General features: G+C 38.1%; 3 protein-coding genes across 16 annotated transcripts in view; 1 reads left to right on the forward strand and 2 right to left on the reverse strand.

Moving 5' to 3' along the window:
* dusp12 (dual specificity phosphatase 12) overlaps positions 1–1,847 on the reverse strand; it is an 11,819-nt gene extending 9,972 nt beyond the window's left edge. Inside the window, exon 1 of the mRNA XM_024273314.2 lies at positions 1,677–1,847. The gene's annotated coding sequence lies outside the window, so the exon portion shown is untranslated. The remainder of the gene's footprint in view (positions 1–1,676) is intronic.
* prg4a (proteoglycan 4a) lies at positions 186–13,980 on the forward strand. Of its 12 annotated transcripts, XM_024273307.2 has the most exons (22): positions 186–1,115; positions 3,068–3,161; positions 3,241–3,352; positions 3,679–3,789; positions 5,796–5,835; positions 5,912–6,002; positions 6,385–6,453; positions 6,936–7,052; positions 8,382–8,495; positions 8,588–8,632; positions 8,998–9,060; positions 9,560–9,685; positions 10,285–10,500; positions 10,605–10,703; positions 10,769–10,855; positions 10,925–11,064; positions 11,667–11,826; positions 11,915–12,013; positions 12,378–12,509; positions 12,701–12,727; positions 12,789–12,826; positions 13,845–13,980. In XM_024273307.2, the coding sequence occupies exons 3-22, from the start codon at positions 3,348–3,350 to the stop codon at positions 13,869–13,871; spliced, it is 1,806 nt and encodes a 601-aa protein (XP_024129075.1). In that variant the 5' UTR covers positions 186–1,115; positions 3,068–3,161; positions 3,241–3,347; the 3' UTR covers positions 13,872–13,980. The 12 variants fall into 12 exon arrangements, with proteins under 12 accessions (XP_024129075.1, XP_024129073.1, XP_024129072.1 ...); XM_024273305.2 differs by having other exon boundaries at positions 12,701–12,826; XM_024273304.2 differs by lacking the exon at positions 13,845–13,980 and having other exon boundaries at positions 12,789–12,964.
* The window catches only part of LOC112147153 (nucleoprotein TPR), a 23,760-nt gene continuing 15,974 nt past the window's right edge, over positions 13,457–21,242 (reverse strand). Inside the window, exons 40-55 of one of the 3 annotated variants that reach the window (XM_024273300.2) lie at positions 20,704–20,774; positions 20,300–20,499; positions 20,028–20,222; positions 19,775–19,887; positions 19,617–19,685; positions 18,856–19,071; positions 18,600–18,777; positions 17,300–17,502; positions 17,127–17,198; positions 16,929–17,017; positions 16,015–16,106; positions 15,816–15,914; positions 15,571–15,712; positions 14,807–14,895; positions 13,907–14,002; positions 13,457–13,713 (exon numbers count right to left, since the gene is read on the reverse strand). In XM_024273300.2, coding sequence (XP_024129068.1) covers positions 13,673–13,713; positions 13,907–14,002; positions 14,807–14,895; positions 15,571–15,712; positions 15,816–15,914; positions 16,015–16,106; positions 16,929–17,017; positions 17,127–17,198; positions 17,300–17,502; positions 18,600–18,777; positions 18,856–19,071; positions 19,617–19,685; positions 19,775–19,887; positions 20,028–20,222; positions 20,300–20,499; positions 20,704–20,774 — 1,965 coding nt within the window. In that variant the 3' untranslated portion in view covers positions 13,457–13,672. Of the gene's footprint in view, positions 13,714–13,906; positions 14,003–14,806; positions 14,896–15,570; positions 15,713–15,815; positions 15,915–15,993; positions 16,107–16,928; positions 17,018–17,126; positions 17,199–17,299; positions 17,503–18,599; positions 18,778–18,855; positions 19,072–19,616; positions 19,686–19,774; positions 19,888–20,027; positions 20,223–20,299; positions 20,500–20,703; positions 20,775–21,242 lie in introns of all 3 variants that reach the window. The other 2 variants (XM_024273299.2, XM_024273298.2) reach the window with 2 other exon arrangements.

Genomic DNA, 21,242 nt, shown 5'->3' on the forward strand with positions numbered 1-21,242 from the left:
GACGATTTTGTGATTTTTTACTGAGAGCAGCCATGAAACAGTGGGACTGAAGAAAAGACAGGAAGCAGAGCTGGAGGTAGCAGAGATGAAGATGCTGAGGTTCTCTTTGGGAGTGACCAGGATGGATAGGATCAGGAATGAATCCATCAGAGGGACAGCACATGTTAGAGGTTTTGGAGATAAAGTCCAGACTGAGATGGTTTGGACATGTTCTGAGGAGAGACAGAGAAGATATTGTTTGAAAGATTCTGAGTCTAGAGTTGCAGGAAAGAGGTCTAGAGAAAGACCAAAGAGGAGGTTTATACAAAGAGGAAAGGATGCAGAAGACGGTTAGATGGAGCAAACTCATTGGCTGTGGAGACCCTGAAGGGAAAGCCCAAAAGGAAAAGATGATTTAAACACACAGGAGAAAAATGACATTATCCAGGGAAAAGTTATAAACTAAAAAGTAACTTTAAAAAAGTGCATTAGCAGATGAAGATCTACATTTCCTCCACAGAATTTCCTCTTTATCCAAATATTTCTTCCTTGTGTTCCTGTACAGCATTTATTTTATTTATTTTTAATAGTTGTTCCAGTTTTTAAAATGTACTCTTACATTTAAATGTAAACTCGTGTGGTTCATAGCGCACCCACGAGAAGAAAAGAGCTTTTTAGTGAAGGTCGGCTTTGGACCCTTCTGTTTGGAGGATGACTTTTATTAAATGATAATCAGATCTTTAATGGAGGCTATTTGATATTCCAACTTAAAATGAAATGAACAAAAAAAACATGTGGAGGCTAATTAATATTAATTAATATTCCAACTTAAAATGAAATGAAAAAAACAAAAGAAAACGTGGGCTGTTGAATATTCCAACTTAAAATGAAATGAACAATTCAAACAAAAACATGTGGGGAAGGCAAGGCTGGTAGGGCCCAAGTGAGCGTGCTTCACCTGATTGCACTTGCTGATGCAACCGACGGCTCGGCTTAGTATGCCTACCAGTCTGACCTGCCATCCGGTCAGACCTGCCCGCCTTCCCTGCTACTGATCCCGTCAGCACTGAGGATCAGTATCACACGGAGCAACTCCCAGCGCTAAGAGAAGCTCAAGGGGGGTTTGGTCACGATCGGTATTTATACCCATCCTATTATCAGACTTGTAAACACATGGTTTTGTTCCCACTGCGTTTTTGACAAATTTGGATTACATACATTATGTTTGTTAGTTTTAAATAAAAATGAAGAAAAATAAGCATGACTTTAAAGGTTTTTTTCCTTTTCCAGAAATAAATTTTGAGCCGCAGTGCATGCTGGGAAACGTGACGCATTTCCAGAAACCTATTGATGTTCAGTTTGCCTTGCTCCACACCTACTTTTATTCAAAAAGTTGTGAAAACCAACCTGACTTTGTAAAGTTTACTTTTGAATATTTTTTCTGATCTTTTGTGATCACCATGGAGAAAAAACGTGAATATTCGTCTGCAGCAAACTCCGACATTGCTGGAGTTAGCTCGGGCGCTAGCTAGCGGTGGCCACGACTATTTAAAGGATGCTGAGTATGGTGACCGACATCTTTGAGTTACAATTACTCCAAGTAAGCCACCTGTATCAAAGACAAGGCTCAGAACCAGACTACATTCTCATCTAAATATGCCATAGCCACAACTGTTGAAAATAAAGCAATCTCCTACCGCATTTTGTGGTTATCAGTGGTTGGAAAAAGTGATGTGACGTTCTGTTTCGAGGCGTGTGTGGAGTCGTGGAGGAGGAGCTTCCGCGAAGCGCGTGTTGAGACCATTGACTGTAAAAATAATGGACTTAGCAAGCTATGAGGTCCCCCATTGGAAATGCATTAGGTGTGTTTGAGATCCCCCAGCGCCTCGCCTGCATCGTCGGCGAGACTAAGCTGCTGCAGGAGGGGGCGGAGAAAGGCGCCTGAGATGAGGGCGAACGACGAGACTGTACGAGATCAAGGAGTTGGGGGTTGTCCTTAACATTCGGCTGAAAGTTAATAAGCCACTCCTCCTAGTATGATTTGTGCTGTTGTGTTTTTTATATTATTTTTTTTAACATATTTTAGAGTAAAACAGTTAAGAAAAAATAGCCGTGGGATTCATTACATGTGCACTGTCCCAAATAAATAAATAACATTAGATTAAAGTTAAGTTTTAGAGGCAACAATAACAAATATGACCACAGATTATTTGAAATCTTGTTTATTTTTTTCATTAGTGATTCACTACAAACAAAATCTGATAAGAATATTCTTGAATGATCCTAAAACTGTTTCCTTTTTGTTTTTCTGTTTTAACTTGAATTTTAGCAAAGCAAATGATGTGGAAATAAGTGCAGACACAATGCAGTACTGTTTATACTCTTCATTTTGTTTCCCAATTGTTCAATTTATCATATGAGCAGACTTGTATCACTAAACATTTAGCTAATATGGCAACATGCATTTTCTTTTACCTGGAAAGAAAATTGTTGTTTTGTGGTCATGTAAACTCTGATAATCTTCATAAAATATTGACCTACTTTGACCAATAAGAATATATTTAATAAAGCCCAATGTATTTGTGGTGAGTCAGAGTTTAACTGACTGGTCAACTACAGTGAAATAATCTTTAGAATAATCTGTTATAATGGGTATTTTAATTGACAATCCAGAAGCCTTTTGTACTATTGAAGTTATTATGTATGGAAGGATTTGGACACGTCTGAGCAGGTTTTTGATGTGATGAACAGATTTACCCCTGATGTTCTTCAGTTAGTGCTGTGATTCATGTATATTTACATTTCTGCAGGTCAATGATTTGATGTTATAACATAACAATTAGCTTTAAAAAATCTGGCTTACTTCTTTTGTGCAAACATTTCTTTAATTCATGACATTCATTCAGCAACATTTCAGTAACTTTGCCCTTGTTTTTCTTTTATTTTGTATTTCAAGTTAACTTTATGTTGTAAAGTTCTTAATTCATAAAAAAAATTGATCAACGACCGTTATGACAACAGAAACATCTTTTATACCTTGAGTTTCCAACATCCTTTGTAACTTTTAACGTTTAATTCTTTTCTTTAGGTTAAGATAAAAGTCAACAAAGCGAAACAAGAAAGTTTTTTTAAAAGCTACAATAAACATATCTGAACATCTTCTCTTCATAAACAATGCTCATGTAAGTGGTCAAGCTGATTGTAGAATTTGAACTATTTGTGATCACTGAAGTAAACATGTCGTAATGTTTATCCAAACAGTCAGTTGTAACCAAAGAAGACATAAAGTAAAACCATCAAAGTGGCTTTAGCCCTAAAGCAGATGGTGAGAGTCGGAACAAGTGAATAAAGCGGGAGATGCCGGTGTGATGAGGTAATGTCAGCCCACAGTTCATCACACCATCATTACCAGAGGCAGCAACACTGAATAATGAGCCTCTGCAGGCATCTTTTCCACTTTCATGGTAGTTTGGTTGTAAAAGTGAAACAATTATTTGTGAAAGAATCTCATGTTTTCTGCAGCCTGGCGCTCTTTAAACTCGAGAGCCTGTCTGGTGTTCTGCGTCCCAACACCTACTGAGGGTGTTTGGTGCTCTGAACTGGCCGCCAGCGTGTGCCACACAGTCTGCATGTGGTCACAGTGCGGGTAGTTAATAAAGATTTATGAGCTTCTTTAATCTGATCGTCTGACCGATGCAGTGCGACCACACCCCTCCCTGAGGACTCATTAGACGGCATCAAACACACCAAAGTGACTAGACATGCAGCATATGAAAGGACGCTCCAGCACAGACTGTTGGAGAGGAGCAGGTGAATGGGAAAGGAGTGGGTGTGTTGATGTGCGTCTGGACGGCTACTGTTAAAGCACATGGCCTGGAAGAGCTCATCAAGCTCTTTGGTGCCAGATGTCAAACAACTTTTATCTCATTTTGAAAGATTTGGACATTGTTTAAGACATTAGCCTCAGGGGTTTGATGGTTGTGGTGTCATTTAACAACTGAGTCCAAAGTCTGGTAAAAGATGGTTTTCATAAATAGTAGTGAGGATCTGCTTTTCATTCACCTTCTTAGATTTCCCCTTTGAAGTTTTTAGTTTTGGATTTTTTTCAACTTCAAAAGTTTTGTTTGTGCTTATAAAGTTACAATCATCATTATAGCTGCTACTCATTTGAAAATTGACCTTCTGTATTTATAAGTTTCTGTCAGATTATCTGTTTAAAATTATTTTTAAGTCTTTTGGTCCTTATTGTGTCATATTTTGGTTTCCAACTATGGTCTCCTCCATTATCATATTTATGACAGTATCAAAGACAGGAGAGGGTTGATGCAAAAAAAAAAAAAGTTTAAAATTGCAACAAAACTAAATCATATTGCTTAAATATGACCAAAACCTGAATCAAAATAAGAATAAGGAAAAAGGTTATATTTGAATATTTCACTGACCTTAAAAGCATTAAGATTGAAAATGAAATTTTAAATCATCTTTATTTATAAGCACTAGGGCTTCTAGCCATAAGAACATCTTTAACATCAAGCTTAATGTGACCAAACAAGAATTGTCAATAAATTGGAGATCTATTAACATTACTGTAAAATTAACCAACTCATGAAACTGTTTTTCTGTCACTAATTTGATTTAATGTACTGTTTTGTTCAAGCGTCAAATGTAAACAATAGAAAAAAACAAAATCACACAGATTACTCAAACTCATAACAGAAGTAGTTAATTGCAATGATGAAAAAAAACAAAACAAAATTTGATTAATTTAATATTAGTTAATATTATTGACTAAAGTCAAGTAGTTTGATTTACTGCTTGAAAAGGAGTGGGAAGAAGTGAATGTATGTAATGTCACCCCTACTGAGTATTTAATTTTATAGTTTGTATAGTTTTCATAAAATGGTTCTGTTCAGATCAAGTGCAGATTTATTCTTTTTTTTTTTTTTGAGAAGTGTCTTGATCCACCAGAAGATGACAGAATCATGAGCGTATCAAGAACATTGTTAATGGCGAAGATAAGTGATTCCAGGATAGATCCATGAGGAACACCTTTCTCAATAAAGATGTTGATAGAAGAAATAGTTTCAACCTAAGATCTTCCTTACAAATGAACTTCAAAGTGTAGTGTGTTTGTCAAAGCAGTTCTTTCTTTATTGTTGCTACAGTTACCTCTTCACTAATTTCTTTGACCCTTAATCATATTTAATATCTTAAACTGTCTTTTCTACTCTAAAGGATTATGTCTCCTCAGGTTGACCTTTTCTAATTAACTTTCTTTTTTTGGCCTTGTTTATTGAGAAAATCACCCTCTTGGAGACATTTTTTATGACCCAGAACCCCAGCTATATATTTAAAACGTAGCCACAAAAATGGTTAAAACCACATGACATAAGTTTTGGCTCAAAACGCTCCTCCTTTATGTTGACTTTGAGAGACAATGTGTCTCTTAGCCCTCAGGTTGGAGTCCAATCATATCAAACCTCAAAAATCTAAGAAAACAAAACTATTCTAAGACCTTGAGGTCAGCCAAAAGTCCTTAATTTAAAGGCATCACTTCAGATCTATTAAATGTATTTTTAAGAGACTATCTGGTGTTGTGTTGCTTAATAAAAACCATCACAGTAATTAAAGTATTTGGGGATGAACTACCTTTCACTCTCAGAGTGGGAGGAAATAGCTATGTGTGGTTCACTGATGGTGTAGGAAGCTAGGATCAGTTTTGTTGGATTTTAATGAGCTTATGGGTGTGGCATGACTGTGTTGGTGTGGCATTAATTAAAAATATCCTGCCTCTGCATTTGTCTCATACATAAAAGAGTGACAGATGACAGCCTGGGACAGACTCAAACCCTCAAGGTAACTAGGACTTCTCTGACCTTCCTCTGTGGCTGTCATTTATCTGTCTCCTCATTCTTCATTGTTTTCAGAACAGGTTGTGTCAGGAACGATGACGATGAAGATGATGCTGAAACTGGGTTTTCTCCCGCTGATCCTCGTCTTAACCTCTGATGCAGCTGCACCAGGTATTTATAATCTATGTATACTTATTAGCTCTTATTGAGAATATAATACATTAGTGTAAAGTTCAATTTTTAGTCAGCTTACTACCCTATATTTAATGTGAAAAAGCAGCCGGACTGTGAGAAGTTATTAAAACAAAAAGGTGTCACAAGCACAAGCTTCGTTCAGCTTTTTTTCTGGAAGGCTTTGTTGACCCAAACACTTTAATTTAATTTCACTTATTGTGTATCCATCAACTGTCTTATTTTGTTTTTTCACAGAGAAAAATACCTGTCTGTACTGTGTTGTAATAATTTTAACCTACGTATATTTGGTAGTATTTTCTTGTTTTAGACCAGGGGTCTGCAACCTTTAATGCTAATCTGTTATTTTTGTCAACCTTAGAATTTTTATTTAAAGCCAAAGAGGAACGATGGCGGGACGAAAAATCTGCATGTGGTTCTGGAGCGTCAGGTTGCAGACTACTGTTTTACATTTTCACAGATATCACTTCTCTTTGCATTTCTGTTTACTCTTTTTAAACATAAATAGTCTAAAACTAACTAAAGCTCTGGGTTTACATCCAAACGTGCTTCCTGGACTTTAACTTTTAAATAAATAAAACATTATTAGTAACCGCTATGCTACACCTATGTCACTGCCTAAACAAAATGTGGGGGTTTTTTGTGGGGTTTTTTTAGATTTCCTTCTACTTCCGTGAGAATTAACATAAACATACAAGTTGTAAAATGACACATACTGTAGTTATATTAAATGGTGAGAGATTCCTTTTGAACATTTAAAATGATCTGTAGTGCATGATTGTTGGGTGGTTAACTCGTACAACAGCCTTTTGAAGCATTTAATCTCTATCTTGAGAACCTTTTTGAAGATCTTTTCTTGTTCTGCATCAACATGGTCTCCCTGATGTTGAAGTGTCATGTCTCCATCTGCAGGCAGCTGCGTGGGTCGCTGCGGCGAAGCTTTCACCAGAGGTCAGCCGTGTACCTGTGACTTCAGCTGCATGCAGCATAACGAGTGCTGTCCTGACTTTGAAGCTTCCTGCACTGCAGGTGAGGCGTCGGCTTCTTCTGCTGTCCTTTGACACGGCAGACGTTTTCACTGGAGAACACAGACGAGATGATAACATTTGGGTTCATTTGAAACAAGGAAATTGGGTTTGAAAAGTTCTTTTTAATCAAAATTTACTTCAGCAAATTATTCAAATGAGTTATTTTTATTTTCAAAAACATTTTTATAATTGTATTTATAGTTTTAAATGAAATTCTAAAGGCTTTTGCTGGGTTTTTTCTTGTTATTTGATTTTTTTTTTCTTAATTCTTAAAACCAGAACTCCGTTGTAATGATTTTTATTATTTTTTAGAGATAGCAGTCAGCATTTCCAATAATAAATCCTCTCAAACTGTTCTGCACTAGTTAATTCTTTTATTTATGGCAGGGGGCCAGTATTCAAAACACACCTTAGGTCACGGGCCAAACAAGATTAACTTTCGCTGAATACACTAAAAGTACATTTTTAAACTTCAAACTGTAACTTTTTAACATAACTAGGAATAAAAACAGGGAGGAATATTATTTCAGAATAAATCAACTTAAAGTCTAAATAACTTTTAATATTTTACTGTCCATAAAAGTTTATTTTGTCAAAATTACACAAGTTAGAAATGAGCGCAAGATAACATCGGGCCATTAATAACAATAAGATAGAATGATCCGGTCCGTTGGATAGAATTACCCAGCAGACCGGATCTCTAACATATGATTTACGGTAATGTTTTTCTCTGCAGTGGTTCATTCTCTAAATAAACATTTAATTTCTTACAAGCTGTTTAAAAGAGCAAAAAATGTTTTTTTGTATGATTTCTACATTTTTGTATTTTATCTTATTTATTTTTATTTTAAAAACTACATTGTTTGCCCTGTTATAGTGTATCAATTTTCTGAACTCATTGCTTCAGTTTTTGCTGTGAAATTTGTATTTTTTAAACTAATCTTGCTTGAGTTGGCTGTGTTAAGTTATTATTTTAACATAAATCAAATCCAAATTTAACTTTTTCTTTAAAGCTGTTTCTTTTTAAGCACCACATTAAAATTTGGCAGATTTTCCTGTATTTTTTTTAATTCAACTAAGATTATAAATCAGGGGTATTCAAGTCCAGGCCTCGAGGGCCGGTGTCCTACATGTTTTCCAACCAACCTTCCATTGAAGCTCCTTATTGGCTAAACATACCTGATCCTGGAAATTAGCAGCCAATAAGGAGCTTCAATGGAAGGTTGGTTGGAAAACATGTAGGACACCGGCCCTCGAGGCCTGGACTTGAATACCCCTGTTATAAATGAATTAAATCTGTCGAGACTTTGATGACTCTCTTTGGCCTCAGTTCGATCCTGTCAGGGCCGCTGTGATGAGCTGTTCAGGAGAGGGCGCCCGTGTGACTGCGATCGCCAGTGTGTGCTCTTCAACACCTGTTGTCATGACTACCAGCCGCAGTGTGGTAGGAGCTCGCATCCATCAGCTGTCACTTTCCTCTCTGAAGTGTTCGACAGACAAGCCGATGACCCACATCTATCATTTCTCTGATGACAGGCTCTCATCACAGACGACACCAACCTGTGGTGATCAAGACCTCGAGTGAGTCTCCTTTAAAACTATCAGCTAATTCTCTGCGATTTTACTTGTATTTGTTTTTAAATGAATGATTGTTAATAAACAATTGTGAATTTTTGAGGAAATAGCTCAAAAATTCAGATTAAACAAACATTTGAACAAATCGACTATTAAATTCAGATTAAACAAACATTTGAACAAATCGACTATTAAATTCAGATTAAACAAACATTTGAACAAATTGACTATTAAATTCAGTGAAAAATAAAGAAGAGCTAAAGTTTGGGAGTAAAATGTCTCTACACTGATGTGTCATTGTGTGTCAGTGCCTTGATGTAATTGTGCTAACAGTATTTATTTATCATTTTATTGTTTTTTACTCTCATCAGGAAACAGGAAAACTGAAATGAGCCAAGAAACCTCCAACAGTGAGAGCGAGGAGTCACACTCGGGTAGATAGTTACTAAAATGAATTTTCATCACAAAATTAAAGAATATCATGGACATTTTTCATTTTTGGCTTCAAATTAGTTAATATATTTAATAACTGTTTTATGACATCAAAGGACACAAAATCTCAGCACAGATTTTCTGATTTAAGCAACAAATATGATGCAAAAGAAGAACCAAAATAACCAAAGATTAAAACCAACATTAGAAACTTAACAGACTGAAGATGAAAGAGAATTTTTGGTCAATAAAGAGAATCAGAAGATAATTACAAACCAGCACAGAAGGGGCGGGGCATGTACTGAATGACTTTACAGGATACAGAATGAAACATCATGAATTTACACAAAGCAAAATAAATTAATTTAAGATAAACTCTACTGACATCAGATCTAGAATAAAGAGCCCATAAAGTATAAAAATGACAAACAAGGCTCTAGAAGATTCATGTACGTTTGTCTAAGTAATGTCAGTTATTGTGTTGGTTTATTTTGTACACAGTGCAGGGCCGCTGTCCTCAGTGTCGTGGTGCTCAGCGTCAAAGTTCATTCGGCCTGTTCAAACCCAGAGTCGTCGGCTCATCTGGCCCCGCCTCTCCTTCCTCTCCAGCCAATCACCTCCAACACGGTTTGAAATCATCCTTACTCATTTTTTTGTTTTAGCTGCATGGGAAGTAATACCATATAAATATGCTTGTTAATACCTTAAATCAGGGGTGTCAAACTCATTTTGGTTCAACCCATCTGGTCTCAAGTGGGCCGGACCAATAACACAAAAGTAAAATAATCTATGGTCAATTTGTTACCTGTAGTTTTGTGTTTTTCTCAGTTGGAAAAAATACCCAAACCAACTTATAGTAGCTTTATCATTTATTATTACACATTCATTCACAGAGGCCAGTGGATTTAAAGTTAAATGCATTTCACAAAAAAAAGTTTTTTCAATTTTATACAGACGGAATATTTAACATTTAACATTGAAACAATGAAGAGAGGGCTATGGAGAAAAACGAAGCATCCTGCCTAAAATATAAATGTGCAAATCAATGAAAAATTAAAATTAAACTTGCAAACATTTTTGAACATGAGAATTTGGAGTTCTCTTCATGACTGGGCCGGATTAAACCATCTGGAATGTTTGACACCCCTGCTTTAAATAATGTATCTGTTTTAGAAGAGTTTGCTTCTCTCCAGACTCTAATCCTACTGTTACCCCATGTCCTTCAGGTGGGGGTAACGTCCCTGCTGCACTGTTGCCCTCGCCCTCCTCCCCTCAGGGCACCCTGCCACACGTCCCTGCCCCAGGACCTTCCCAGCCCAACCTCAGTGCTTCAGCTTCAGGCAGCAGCACACCTCAAAAGCCCTCTGGTTCTGGAGGTGGCAAACTGAAAGTCCAGATGCTGCTGTATCCAGGAGGATTCCATCCATCCGGGTCAGGTCAAGGTAAACGTTTAAACTACTTCTTTGTTTGGAATATTTGGAATTCATTTTAGTCTACAGACATTGATGCAGATGATTTGTATTTGATTTGTTTGTTTTGGTCAAAGTCAGTGGTTCAGCTGGGTCCAGACCCAGTTCTCTGCAGGACATGCTGCAGACGCTGGGCCTCTCTGTGGTTCAGGAAGCTCCTGAGGCTTCAGGAGGAGGTAAGGAAGAGAATCTTTTGAAACATCGAAACAAGAAGAACTAAAAGATGGTGATCTCCTCACAGACTTGTCTTCTGGCGTGGACCTGTGCGGCGATGCCTTCATCAATGGACTCACAGCTCTCAACAATGGGACCATCCTGGTCTTCAAAGGTCTGTGCCGTTGCTGAGGACATCATTTGTATCAGACATTTAGGATTCATTGTGAGTGTCTGTGTTCAGGTGACCTGTTGTGGTCGGTGGAGCCCCTCAGTCACTCAGTAGGAACCCCTCAGAGAATCACAGAGACTCTGGGCATCCCGTCCCCCATCGACACCGCCTTCACTCGCACCGACTGTAACAGGAACACCTATATCATCAAGGTGCTGAGCTCCCATCTGACTGACATGAAAACAGTGGATCCTTTCAGTCCTTAATGATGTAAATTAGTCAGATTTGAGCCTAATGTTGTTAAAACTACAGGAGTAACTTCCTGCAGAAAAGACATTTCTGCTTAGACACACTGCAAACTATGTGACTTTCAAAGATTTAAAACTTTGTTTTTAGACATTCAAAATATTTTACCGGCTTAACTTTTTTTGCTCTACACTTTCCTTAAAATCTGCACAGTCCTCTTTTTTTGTCTTATTAAGAGCTAAGATGTAGGGGGTGTATATCTTTTAATTGTAAGTAATTCAATCCAATTGTTGTGTGAAACTCCTTGTTGATGATATATTTTTATAATTTTTTGCTGCATGAATAATTTCACTACTTTCAAGTGGTTTTCTTCTTAGCATTAGTGCTCCTGTTTTTGGCTCTCTCTTTTTGCAGTGTGGGTTTTAAAGTTAGGATTTTAAAATTCTGTATATTTTTAATTTTGACTTCTGGAGTTTTTAAAATGTATTTTTTGCTCTAAGCCAAGAAGACAAGATCACCAGAGATCAATGTGACGGATGAAGTCATTTGTTTTACTTTTTCCATCCAGGGGGATCAGTACTGGCAGTTCGATGGAAACATGGTGATGAAGCCGGGCTTCCCTAAACCTTTGACCTCTGAGTTTCCAGGCCTTACAGGAAGCATCAGCGCGGCGCTGGCTGTGCCCGCCACCAGCAGTAGTCCAGAGACCGTCTTCTTCTTTAAGGAAGGCGAGTTTTACAGAATTAATCTTTTCTGTGCATCTTGAACTTTTGCTTTTCACTTGCTATGAATAATGTTTGTTTTTTGGCCACGTAGGAGACATAATGTTGAGGTTCACCTTCCCACCGTGCAGCACCCCTTCACTCAGGGAGGAACCAAGGAACTCTTTGAAGAAAAACTTTGCCGGTCGGACTGGTCAGTAATCAGAACGCTAAAGGGTTAATGCAGAAAAAAGTGACGAATATCACATTTCCTGATCATCATTTCAAACTTTACTTTAATGAAGCTCACATTTGTCTATAAAAAAGACATAAAAACAGTTTAAATATAAGCGTATTGAGTATTTCCCTTGTTTAAATAATTTTCTTAAAGTTTGAGTTAAAAATAATATATTTTGGTTGTTGTTTTAATGGTGTTTAGATTAATTTCCTTTATGTGAGTCACATAATCATTTGACGAATTCCTATTTGTGAAGTTAAAGATGGAGAGTCTGCAGAATCTGATCTGTGACAGAAGTCTTTCCAGGCTGTCATGATCTGATGCTGTCTTCTTTCCTCAGCAGGTGCTCTTCTGAGTGGAGAATTCAACATCAGAGTGTCTCTGAAGGCCTTTCCCACCCCGGTCACTGCCGCACTCTCCATGCACACTCCTCAGGGGAGTGACAGATACCAGCACTTCATCTTCTCTGGACGTAAGAGCTCCCATCTGCACTCATGAAGATGATGTCTTATCAGTTTGGTGACAAATACATGACTGTCTGCTGTTAGCATGAAACTCCACCTACACCTTGCAGAGGTCGACAGTGTTCTGGAGTGGTGCATCACTGTCATCAGTTACATATCTTTATCTAGTTTTGTGTTTTCTCCTCTTTCTTCTCTGCAGCTCTCTTCTTCAAAGTCCACATTACAGGTGATCTACCTGCTGTTGCAAAACCTGACCCCATTGAGACCCTGACACCTCTGCTCCTCAGACCAGCTGCCATGGCGACCAACCCTGCCAGCACGGCAGGTCAGAGCCTCAACTCTCCACATCCAGTCAACTCCATCAGATTCTGGCTGCACTGTCCCTAGGAGATGGAACAACTTTTCCTCTTTTTTCCTGCCTAACACATGAATCTTTTATTAAAGCAATGCTGAACAACTGAAACCTTTTCCTTCCATCCCACAAGAAATAATAAGAAATGGACAAAAGGCCTTCAAATAAAACATTTAAACTCTTTGCCCCCAATTTAAGTACCAGAGAATTTAAAGGTCCCTTTCACTTTTTAAGGCACCAAACTGAAGGCTTTCTAAAATCTTTATCTCAAAATACAACGGAGAGATCTATTTTGATTGGATTTCAAGATGGTGGTCGACATCATCCTCCGGAAGTGTAAAGTAATTAACCCTGACCATAACCCAAAAAAGAAAACATTTGATCACAGCTTGAAAGGGGAAAAGCTGTAACTGTTAGGGTTCCTGTTTTAAATAAAGTTATTTTCAAGTGATACGGGGTACTTCTGGTTCCCCATATAGGTTGAGCAACTGCAAGCCGATGACTTCTGGTTGCTTAAATCATAAAAGCATCACCGCTTTTCCATCTAAATAAATATCTTTGTTAAATTGAACTTCAAATGCTGTTAAAAGAAAACATCAGCGCTGTTGCTAATTCCGGTTACTTTATTATTAAAACACCAGAGTAAACTGCTTGAACAGAACAAAAAAAAGACTTTGTCAAATATAACATTTAGAGCAGAAACTAAGAAGATTTAAAAAAATTGTCACAGATTTCTCGTATTGATTTATATAATTGAACTGAAAAACGTAGAGTGTGGTTTTCTTTGTGTCCTTGTGGATGAAACTGGTGGGATCTTCATTAGGACACGCCTCCTCTGCCTGAGGCTCCTCCTCTTCCTCCTACAAAGGGTTAAGAAAGAAATCAGGATTAAGAAGCAAACAAATATTCATGTTTTCTGTCTTTTCTGCTCGCTGTGTTTAAATAAAGTGCTTCATCATGAGCCTCCGAGTGACTGGAGTTTGTTCTTCAGGTACAAAGTTGGAATGACAGACAGTAAAAGACACTTCCTCTGGAAAAGGTGCAGCTCCTCACCTGGACGGCTCAGAAACATCTTCCTGCCTGAGCTGGTGAGGCGGCTTATCAAAGGCTGACTCGTCACTGCACGCCGCTGAGCAGCGCTGCTCGTGTCTGTGTGGTCAGAAGGAGGAGAAACAAGTCATTTTCTTTACTCTGCAGGAGTACAAACCTAACCAACCGAGTAACAAAGCCTTAGAAAAGGAACTGAGATTAAACCAGTTTACACTCAAATTTAATTTAAAAACAACAATGCATTAAATTAGAAGAGATTTACTTTTATTTTTTATTGCAACAAAAAGAAGAAAATGGCTAAATAAAATAAACTAAATGGTCAAAAAGGTGTTTGTGTCTTTACAGAAGAGGACTATTGGTGGTTTGGCTTCTGAATTATTCCTAAAATATTTAAACTTGTTAACATTGCATCTGTGAATGTGCAGACTTCACAATCATCAGTGTTCATCATTTCATATTTTTCTGAACGCTCAACTCTTTATTGGCTGCAGACATGCCCTGAATTCTTTATTTTTCTCCAGTTTCTGCTAGAGTTTATTTCTTACCTAATTTTTTTATTGCTCATGCAATCATAAGATTTTCCAAAGATTTAACAAGTTAGAAGCTACAGTTTCACACACACAAATAACAGTTTATAACTGTGCAAACAATTTTGGTTAAAAATATAGATTCTTTTTTTATTCCTTAAAGTTTCAGGCCTTAATTTTAGTCAAATACTTTTATTGTTCTGCTAAACTACAGTGCAGATGAAGAACCAATAAAAAGTAAATAACGAATCTTTCGACCAACTGAGGGTCTGTATCAAAGATTTCAATCTGCAAAATGCCACTTTGCACATTAAACTGAACTCGGGAGCAAAAAGAAATTGTTTTAGTTAGAATATTAGCGAACACAATACGTTACCTGGGTCTTGGCTGGTTGATGGCAGTGAAGACTCCTCGGCCGGTTGTCTTGTCGACTCCATGCTCTCTAGAGAAGACTCGATGCTCGCACTGGAAAGATAAAACAGTTTGTTCATCCTACTCCAATTCCACTTTACAAATATTCTTTTATAGAACAAAATGAGGCAGAATTTGTGTTCAGTTAGAAAAACAGGATTATGGTTACTAAAAAAACAAACGGAAAAAGCATTTAAGTGTCTGAACATGAAGAACTCGTCTTTTAATTCAATAGTTCTTAAATATTTTATTTTAAACAAATAAAAACGTGCTCACTCATTTATCATTTTGCCTGAAAGAGATCTTTCTGAACGAGTAGCAGGACAATAAAGTTTTCAAGGCTTTTTTAAACTACATCTTTTCTTCTGTTTCACTGAAATTTCAAACCTAACGTATCAGTGATGAGCAGGATAATTTAGAAACAACTACTACTAACATTTTTGGTTTGGCAACACTTGAAATGAAATTTTTATAATCCAAATTTTTTATGAGAAGAACATTTACTTTGCTGCAATTTCAATTTATTTCTTTGTTTAAAAGAAAAATTCTGTATACACATTTAGTAAAAATGATCAGAACAAAAATCTCTAATTTCAGCTTTTGGTTGTCCAAGAATATATTGTTAGAAGGAGTAAATAGGAAAAAAAAACTTAATATCATCTGTTATTTTTTTAAATAATGTGATTAAAAATGAATAACCAGAGGACTCCCAACAACTGTGTTGCTCACCCATCTCCTTCTTGCTCCATAAAGACTTCATCTCCATCATCTGCAGCAGGAACCATCTCGGTGGAAGCAGTTACCATGGGAACTGACTGAGAGGCCATGTTGTCCACCGTGTCTGAAGGAAGCGTCTCTGTGAATACAGTCACTGACAAAAGACATTCCATCAGTCTTTCTTTACAGAAAAGTGGACACATTTTTTTTCATGAGTCTACCGTGTGTTTGTTTTACGCGTGTGCACATTTCCTTACTTGGTGCAGCCACCTGCAAAGGAGTGGTGGGGACACTCCTTCCTCCTCCGTCTTCATCATGAGCAGCCAGGAAAAGAGGAGATTCATACATTCCCAGACCTTAAGAGGCAACAATCAAACAGGAAGTGAGATGTGAGAACCTGTTTGAATACATTTTACATTGAAGGTGTTTGTGTACCTCCATGAGAGGCCAGCTGACCCAAATCTGAATGTGAAGCTGATGTTTGTGGCAGCAAGTCCTCCGGAGCCCCAAATCTGAAGCTGATGGGCAAATGCGACACCTGAGGAGAGCTGAGGGGACGAAAGAGAGGAGGTGAGAGTCCTGCAGACAACACAGGAGAAAATTAAGCTCTGTTGTAAAGAGCTTTACAGATAAAGTTTATTAATTTCAAACCAGGAAAGGTTTCTCTTGTAACACAATGCTTTGTGCACACTGGGCCCACATAGGCGTGTTTTGAAAACTCTTGGATTCATACATCACTATGTAACTTTTAAGTCAGTTTTTGGGCTCTATGTACAAAACGTGCAGCGACTGAGCACATTATAAAACTTAAACCAGTTGAACTTTGACCGAACAGGGACTTGAATTTGGTAGTGATGTATAAATAGTGAATTTATCAGAACACTGAAATGCCAGCTAGTTTAAAATCAATCATGGAGAAGAAATTAATAATTGGGGTTTGTGGATTATATCACACCAGGTCTTTCATACAGCGGAATAGAGCCGTGAAAGAAAAAGCCTGGAGTCAGAGTTGCAACATTTGGACAACGTCGTCATTTCACACTAAACCTCTTCCAACTATACATGCGCTTGTATTGGGCGGACCTGTGTGAACGCCATATACTAAAAGCAGGTTCAAAAACCTACATAGTTGAATGTGCCACTCATGCCCAGTGTGAATGCAGCCTAAGAGAGCAACAAAAAGAGCCCATCATCATGACCTGTTTGGTGTTTTCATTGACAATTAAAATAAAAAGGGACTCATGGGTACATAGTTGTTTTTGGCACCTCTTGTGTTGGACTTTTTTGAGTATTTTATGATACAAAAAACAAGTAATTTCCTAGAAGTCCATGAACGCCTCTTAAGAAGGTGGTATATTTGTGCGTCTTACTGTATTGCTTCAGCAAAGCCATCAGTGCGATGTGGAACAACCAGGGTGGGGGTGCTGGGAACCATTCTGTCATCTTCATCAAAGAAAGGCTGCAGAAACAATCCAACTGTTGGTTAAAGTGCTTCACACACCAGACAAGACTTTCATAGATCTGCTTGGTTTAACTGAACATTAGTCGAAGAGACCAACACTTCTCACCATTGTGCCTATTCCAGGAGTTAGCTGAGGCCCACGACCCGCCGATGTTCTGCGTGACTGAGAGTACTGTCTCTGATGAGCAAGAGCACAAAATGACAATCCATTCCATTTCTGCTGCTCATTATTAATCGGTATTCCTGTCATCAGGAGTTGTAGGAGTCAAGGAAGTCTACCTGTGAGTGGGGGGGTCCCAGTTCAGGGGCAGGAGGTTGGATGTTGAGCTGAGGCAGTAGAGTGTCTCTGGGCCTTCGTATGTGGAGGAGACGGGATGTGACGGGGGGCGAGGGCGTGAGGTGCGATGAGGAGCAGCCAGAGGGGAGGTGTATGGGCTCTCTGGGGGCTTCAGCTTCTGTCGAGCCACCACTGGTACCCTCCCCTGAAAGAAACGAGAGAGTCACCTTTACCTGTGAAGATTTAAATCCAGAACACGGCGAGGGCCCAAACCTAAAAATGTGCAACCAAGTATCCAGATTCATTACATCGCGACACAGACTTTTCTTTACAAATACCAACTTACCAAACACGTAACGGAGAGTTTAGGTTAAACCAGGAAAAATACATATTCAGGGTGTCTAAAGATATATAAAAGTTAAATTTAAAACATTTAAAGATATTTTTAAGACCATTCAAACATAATTTAAGATTGTATGTTTAAATAAACGAACAAGTATAATTTAGCAAACATAAATACAAACAATAATATATATACAATACATAAAATATGTCGCAAGAGAGAGTATGTGAACCCTTTGGGAGTAACTCAATTTCTCTGTGTCCAGTTTATGCATAAAACCAAGTTATTCCAAAGGGTTCACATATTTTCTCCTGCAGCTGCATGTGAGAATTTCAGCTGACGTGCAAAGTGAGATGGTAAAGTGAAAGTTTTTATTAGAGCAGCAAAATATTTTCTCAAAATCTGACTTAAAAGAAGGAAAAAAAGGTTAAATTCTTACTAAGTATAGTAGGTTTTTATAAGAGTTTCTTTTTTCATCTATGAATAAGAGCACAGACTCACTGTTGTTTGTATTAAGCAAGAGGATGAGAGGATTCTCGGCTCCAGAGGTCTCCATTCTACAGGTGAGCTCACCTGAGCCAAATTTAAAACAGTTTTTTTTACCTCGAAAGATCATATGTTGAGGTTGCATCTGGTTATTATGACTCGTATTACCATGTTTTTGCATTGTTTGGCCGGGGGTACGAATTACATTCAGGTGCGACTTATAGTGTTAAAAAAAAAAGTAAATGAAACCTAATTAAGTATATTAATAGAAAAATATGTAAGAGAGATACAATGAAAATAAAATGTCACTGATTCACTTGTTGAAAATTTTCAGCAAAGTTATTTGACAAAATAATCTGTGAAAAAAATCTGTTCATTGTTTCTTTTTAAATAAAGATTTGTTGTGTGAATCCATTTCCATTCTGTTTCTGCAGCTTATTTTCTGTAGTAGTTTCAACACACGTCCCCCTTACCGCTCTGAATCTGCTCTGAGGTGATTTGAGAGCCTGAGGACACTCCACAGGCGCTCTCCTCAGAGTGGACACCTCCTGACGATGCTTCCTCCTCCTCCGTCTCTGCTTCTCTGCTCTCCTCGTTCCCCTCATCTTCTCCCGTCATTCTGCTGTCAGCGGCAACATCAAACTCTTCTTCCTTAAAGTGGGAACATTGTAAAGAAGTTAACACTTAAAGAAGAAAAGAAAACATTTTCACAACTGTGTGGTTAAAAACCTGCTCCTCTTCTTCCTCTGCCTCTTCCTCTTCACCGTCTGCTTCCTGCTTTTGCTCGCCCTCCTTGCTCTCCCGACTCTCGCTGTCCGTGTCGATCACGATCACATCCCGGATTACAGCGGAGCCTTGGGAGCTCTGATCGAAGGGGACAGACTGGGAGACGTTCTCCTCCTCGATCTCAGCAGCTAAAACTGGATAATCCTCATCTGGGAGATCCTAAAAAACAAAATGCTTTTAATAGAAGCTTGAAAAAGCAACATTATAGACGTACATTTGACCTGAAAGCGAATAATAATAATAACAAACATCTGTGACAATAAAACCTCATCATTTATCAAGTCACTTAGAGAATGCATTTGTTTTTTACTTCAAAACCATTTTTTTCTAATTTCAGAATCAAAAATCAATCAAAAAGTTCCAGAAGTGATCAAAAGTTAAATTTACTATTATATCTGCAGAATATTAACTCAGTATAAACACTTAATCTGCAAATAGTCATATTTACAACTTAGCTACATATAACAGATCTAGACTGGAGAAAATTGGTGGGGGATTCATACATATAGTGATTTAATACTCTGTTTAACTAAAAAATTAAAAAACTAATTAAAAACACAGCTAAAGGTTGATGTCTTGGTCTTCTTGGTGCCTTCATAGTTCAGACGTTCAGAGAATTCCATGTTGGAGTCACTCTGTAACAATCTAGTGAAAAAAAAAAAATCACTTTAACTGGTTTCCATTTTTTTTTGCTGCTGACTGACCCGAGTGTCATCTGGTGAATCCCGCTCTCCTTCTTCATTCCTTAGCTCTTCTTCTTCATCACTTTTAATCTAAAATGCATCAGATTACAAATTACAAAAAAACGAAAGAATACAACGATGTCATTAACGCTTTTCATTTCTGGCTTCTTTGTGTTTACCTGCAGAGCAATAGTTTGTTTGAGTCGTAGTTTTTTTGTTGGGGCTACATGGGAACTCTCCGGCCGGCTTTGCTCCTCCTCCTCTTCCTCCTCTCGAGTTCTCTTGGATGTAACTTTAATCAAACCAAATCAGAAAATCATTTAACATGGAAAACCATCAAAAGAGGAAATTTAGTTTAATAAACATTTGTGAACTGCTCATGTTTCGTGATCAAATGTCACATTCGTGCTAGTGAGGCCGAGTCCTCCTCACCTGTTCCTGTCAGGGATGAGGATGTGGATGGTCGCTCCGCCTCCGTGCTGGAGCCTGCATCCTGACTGGCCGCCTGCTGTTGGGTGGGCTGAACGAAAGCGGTGGCCTGAGTGCTGGTTGGTTGAGTCATGGAGGTTTGAGTGTTCATCAGAGAGGAGCTGGTGGAGTGAACCGAAGCTCCTGCACTCATCAGAGCTGCAGCAAAACATAGAGCAGGTTAACATTTTAAACACAGACTTTAAATTATTTCTAGCTTTTCTTCTTTGACTTACACTCTTGACTTTCAGCTTGAGTTGTCGGCATGACGGTGGCTGTAGGTGTTGGCGTTGGGACCGTTGCTGGGGTTACCATGGGTCGGATGCTGGCACGGGGTGTTGCCTTGCTGCCAGTAGAGGTGCTTGGCTTGTTGCTAGGAGACGGAGTACTTGGAGTGGGACGGATGTTGGCAGTGGGAGGTTCAGCGAGGCTGGAACTGATAATGAGGATATAAAATAATTTTTAATCACTTTAACACAAACATAAAGATGGCTCTCAGTTTATTTTTCTTCTCTTCCCAAAGCAGTAACTCCTCTTTGGTAGAGATTAAAAGCAGTCTATAAACCAGGCTACTGTAGGAGGTCATCGACCTAAAAGTTGTGACGGTGCTGGTGTTTGTCAAGACAGATTTGATGATTACCTTCCTCTGTCTTGAGCAGGACTCTTCAATGAAATCTGTCGCTGTTCTGACGTCCGGCTGTGATCACTCGCCTGTTCAGACAGGAAGACACACCATCATCCCAAAGAACGCAATCAAAGTTATTGCATAAAAAGATTTTAAACGTGTTTTGCGTTTTAGCTTACAAGTTGCAAACTAAGAAAAAGTTTATAATTTTGCTAAAAAAATATTCACACTATCCTCTCCATGTCAGTGGTCCCCACCACAGTTGTTACCAGGATAGAAAAAAGAAGAAAAAAAAAAGACCTATCTTTTTCTGTTTTATTTGTAATCTGATTCTGAAGGATGTTTTATTTTGGAAAACTACTGCGCTCAGTTACATGTCAAAAATCCATCTGCTACTTTCTGAACTGTGACGGCCACCAAATTAAACCCCAAAGCTAGCAAAGTTAACAAAAATTGAACGTATCTGGAAAGTTTTTTTTTTTCCTAGAAAAGAGCCAAAGAGAAAACAGAAGAAGCGCCTTCAACTTCAAAATAATAGAAATCTGCATTTAACA

Source organism: Oryzias melastigma, linkage group LG17 (genome assembly GCF_002922805.2).
Source record: "Oryzias melastigma strain HK-1 linkage group LG17, ASM292280v2, whole genome shotgun sequence".
Classification (NCBI taxonomy): Eukaryota; Metazoa; Chordata; class Actinopteri; order Beloniformes; family Adrianichthyidae; genus Oryzias; species Oryzias melastigma.

Coding starts and splice junctions, on each gene's coding strand:
- prg4a (XM_024273302.2), top strand. Junction 7,053..8,381: donor TGAAGCTTCCTGCACTGCAG/GTGAGGCGTCGG, acceptor CTTTGGCCTCAG/TTCGATCCTGTCAGGGCCGC. Junction 8,633..8,997: donor TGTGGTGATCAAGACCTCGA/GTGAGTCTCCTT, acceptor TACTCTCATCAG/GAAACAGGAAAACTGAAATG.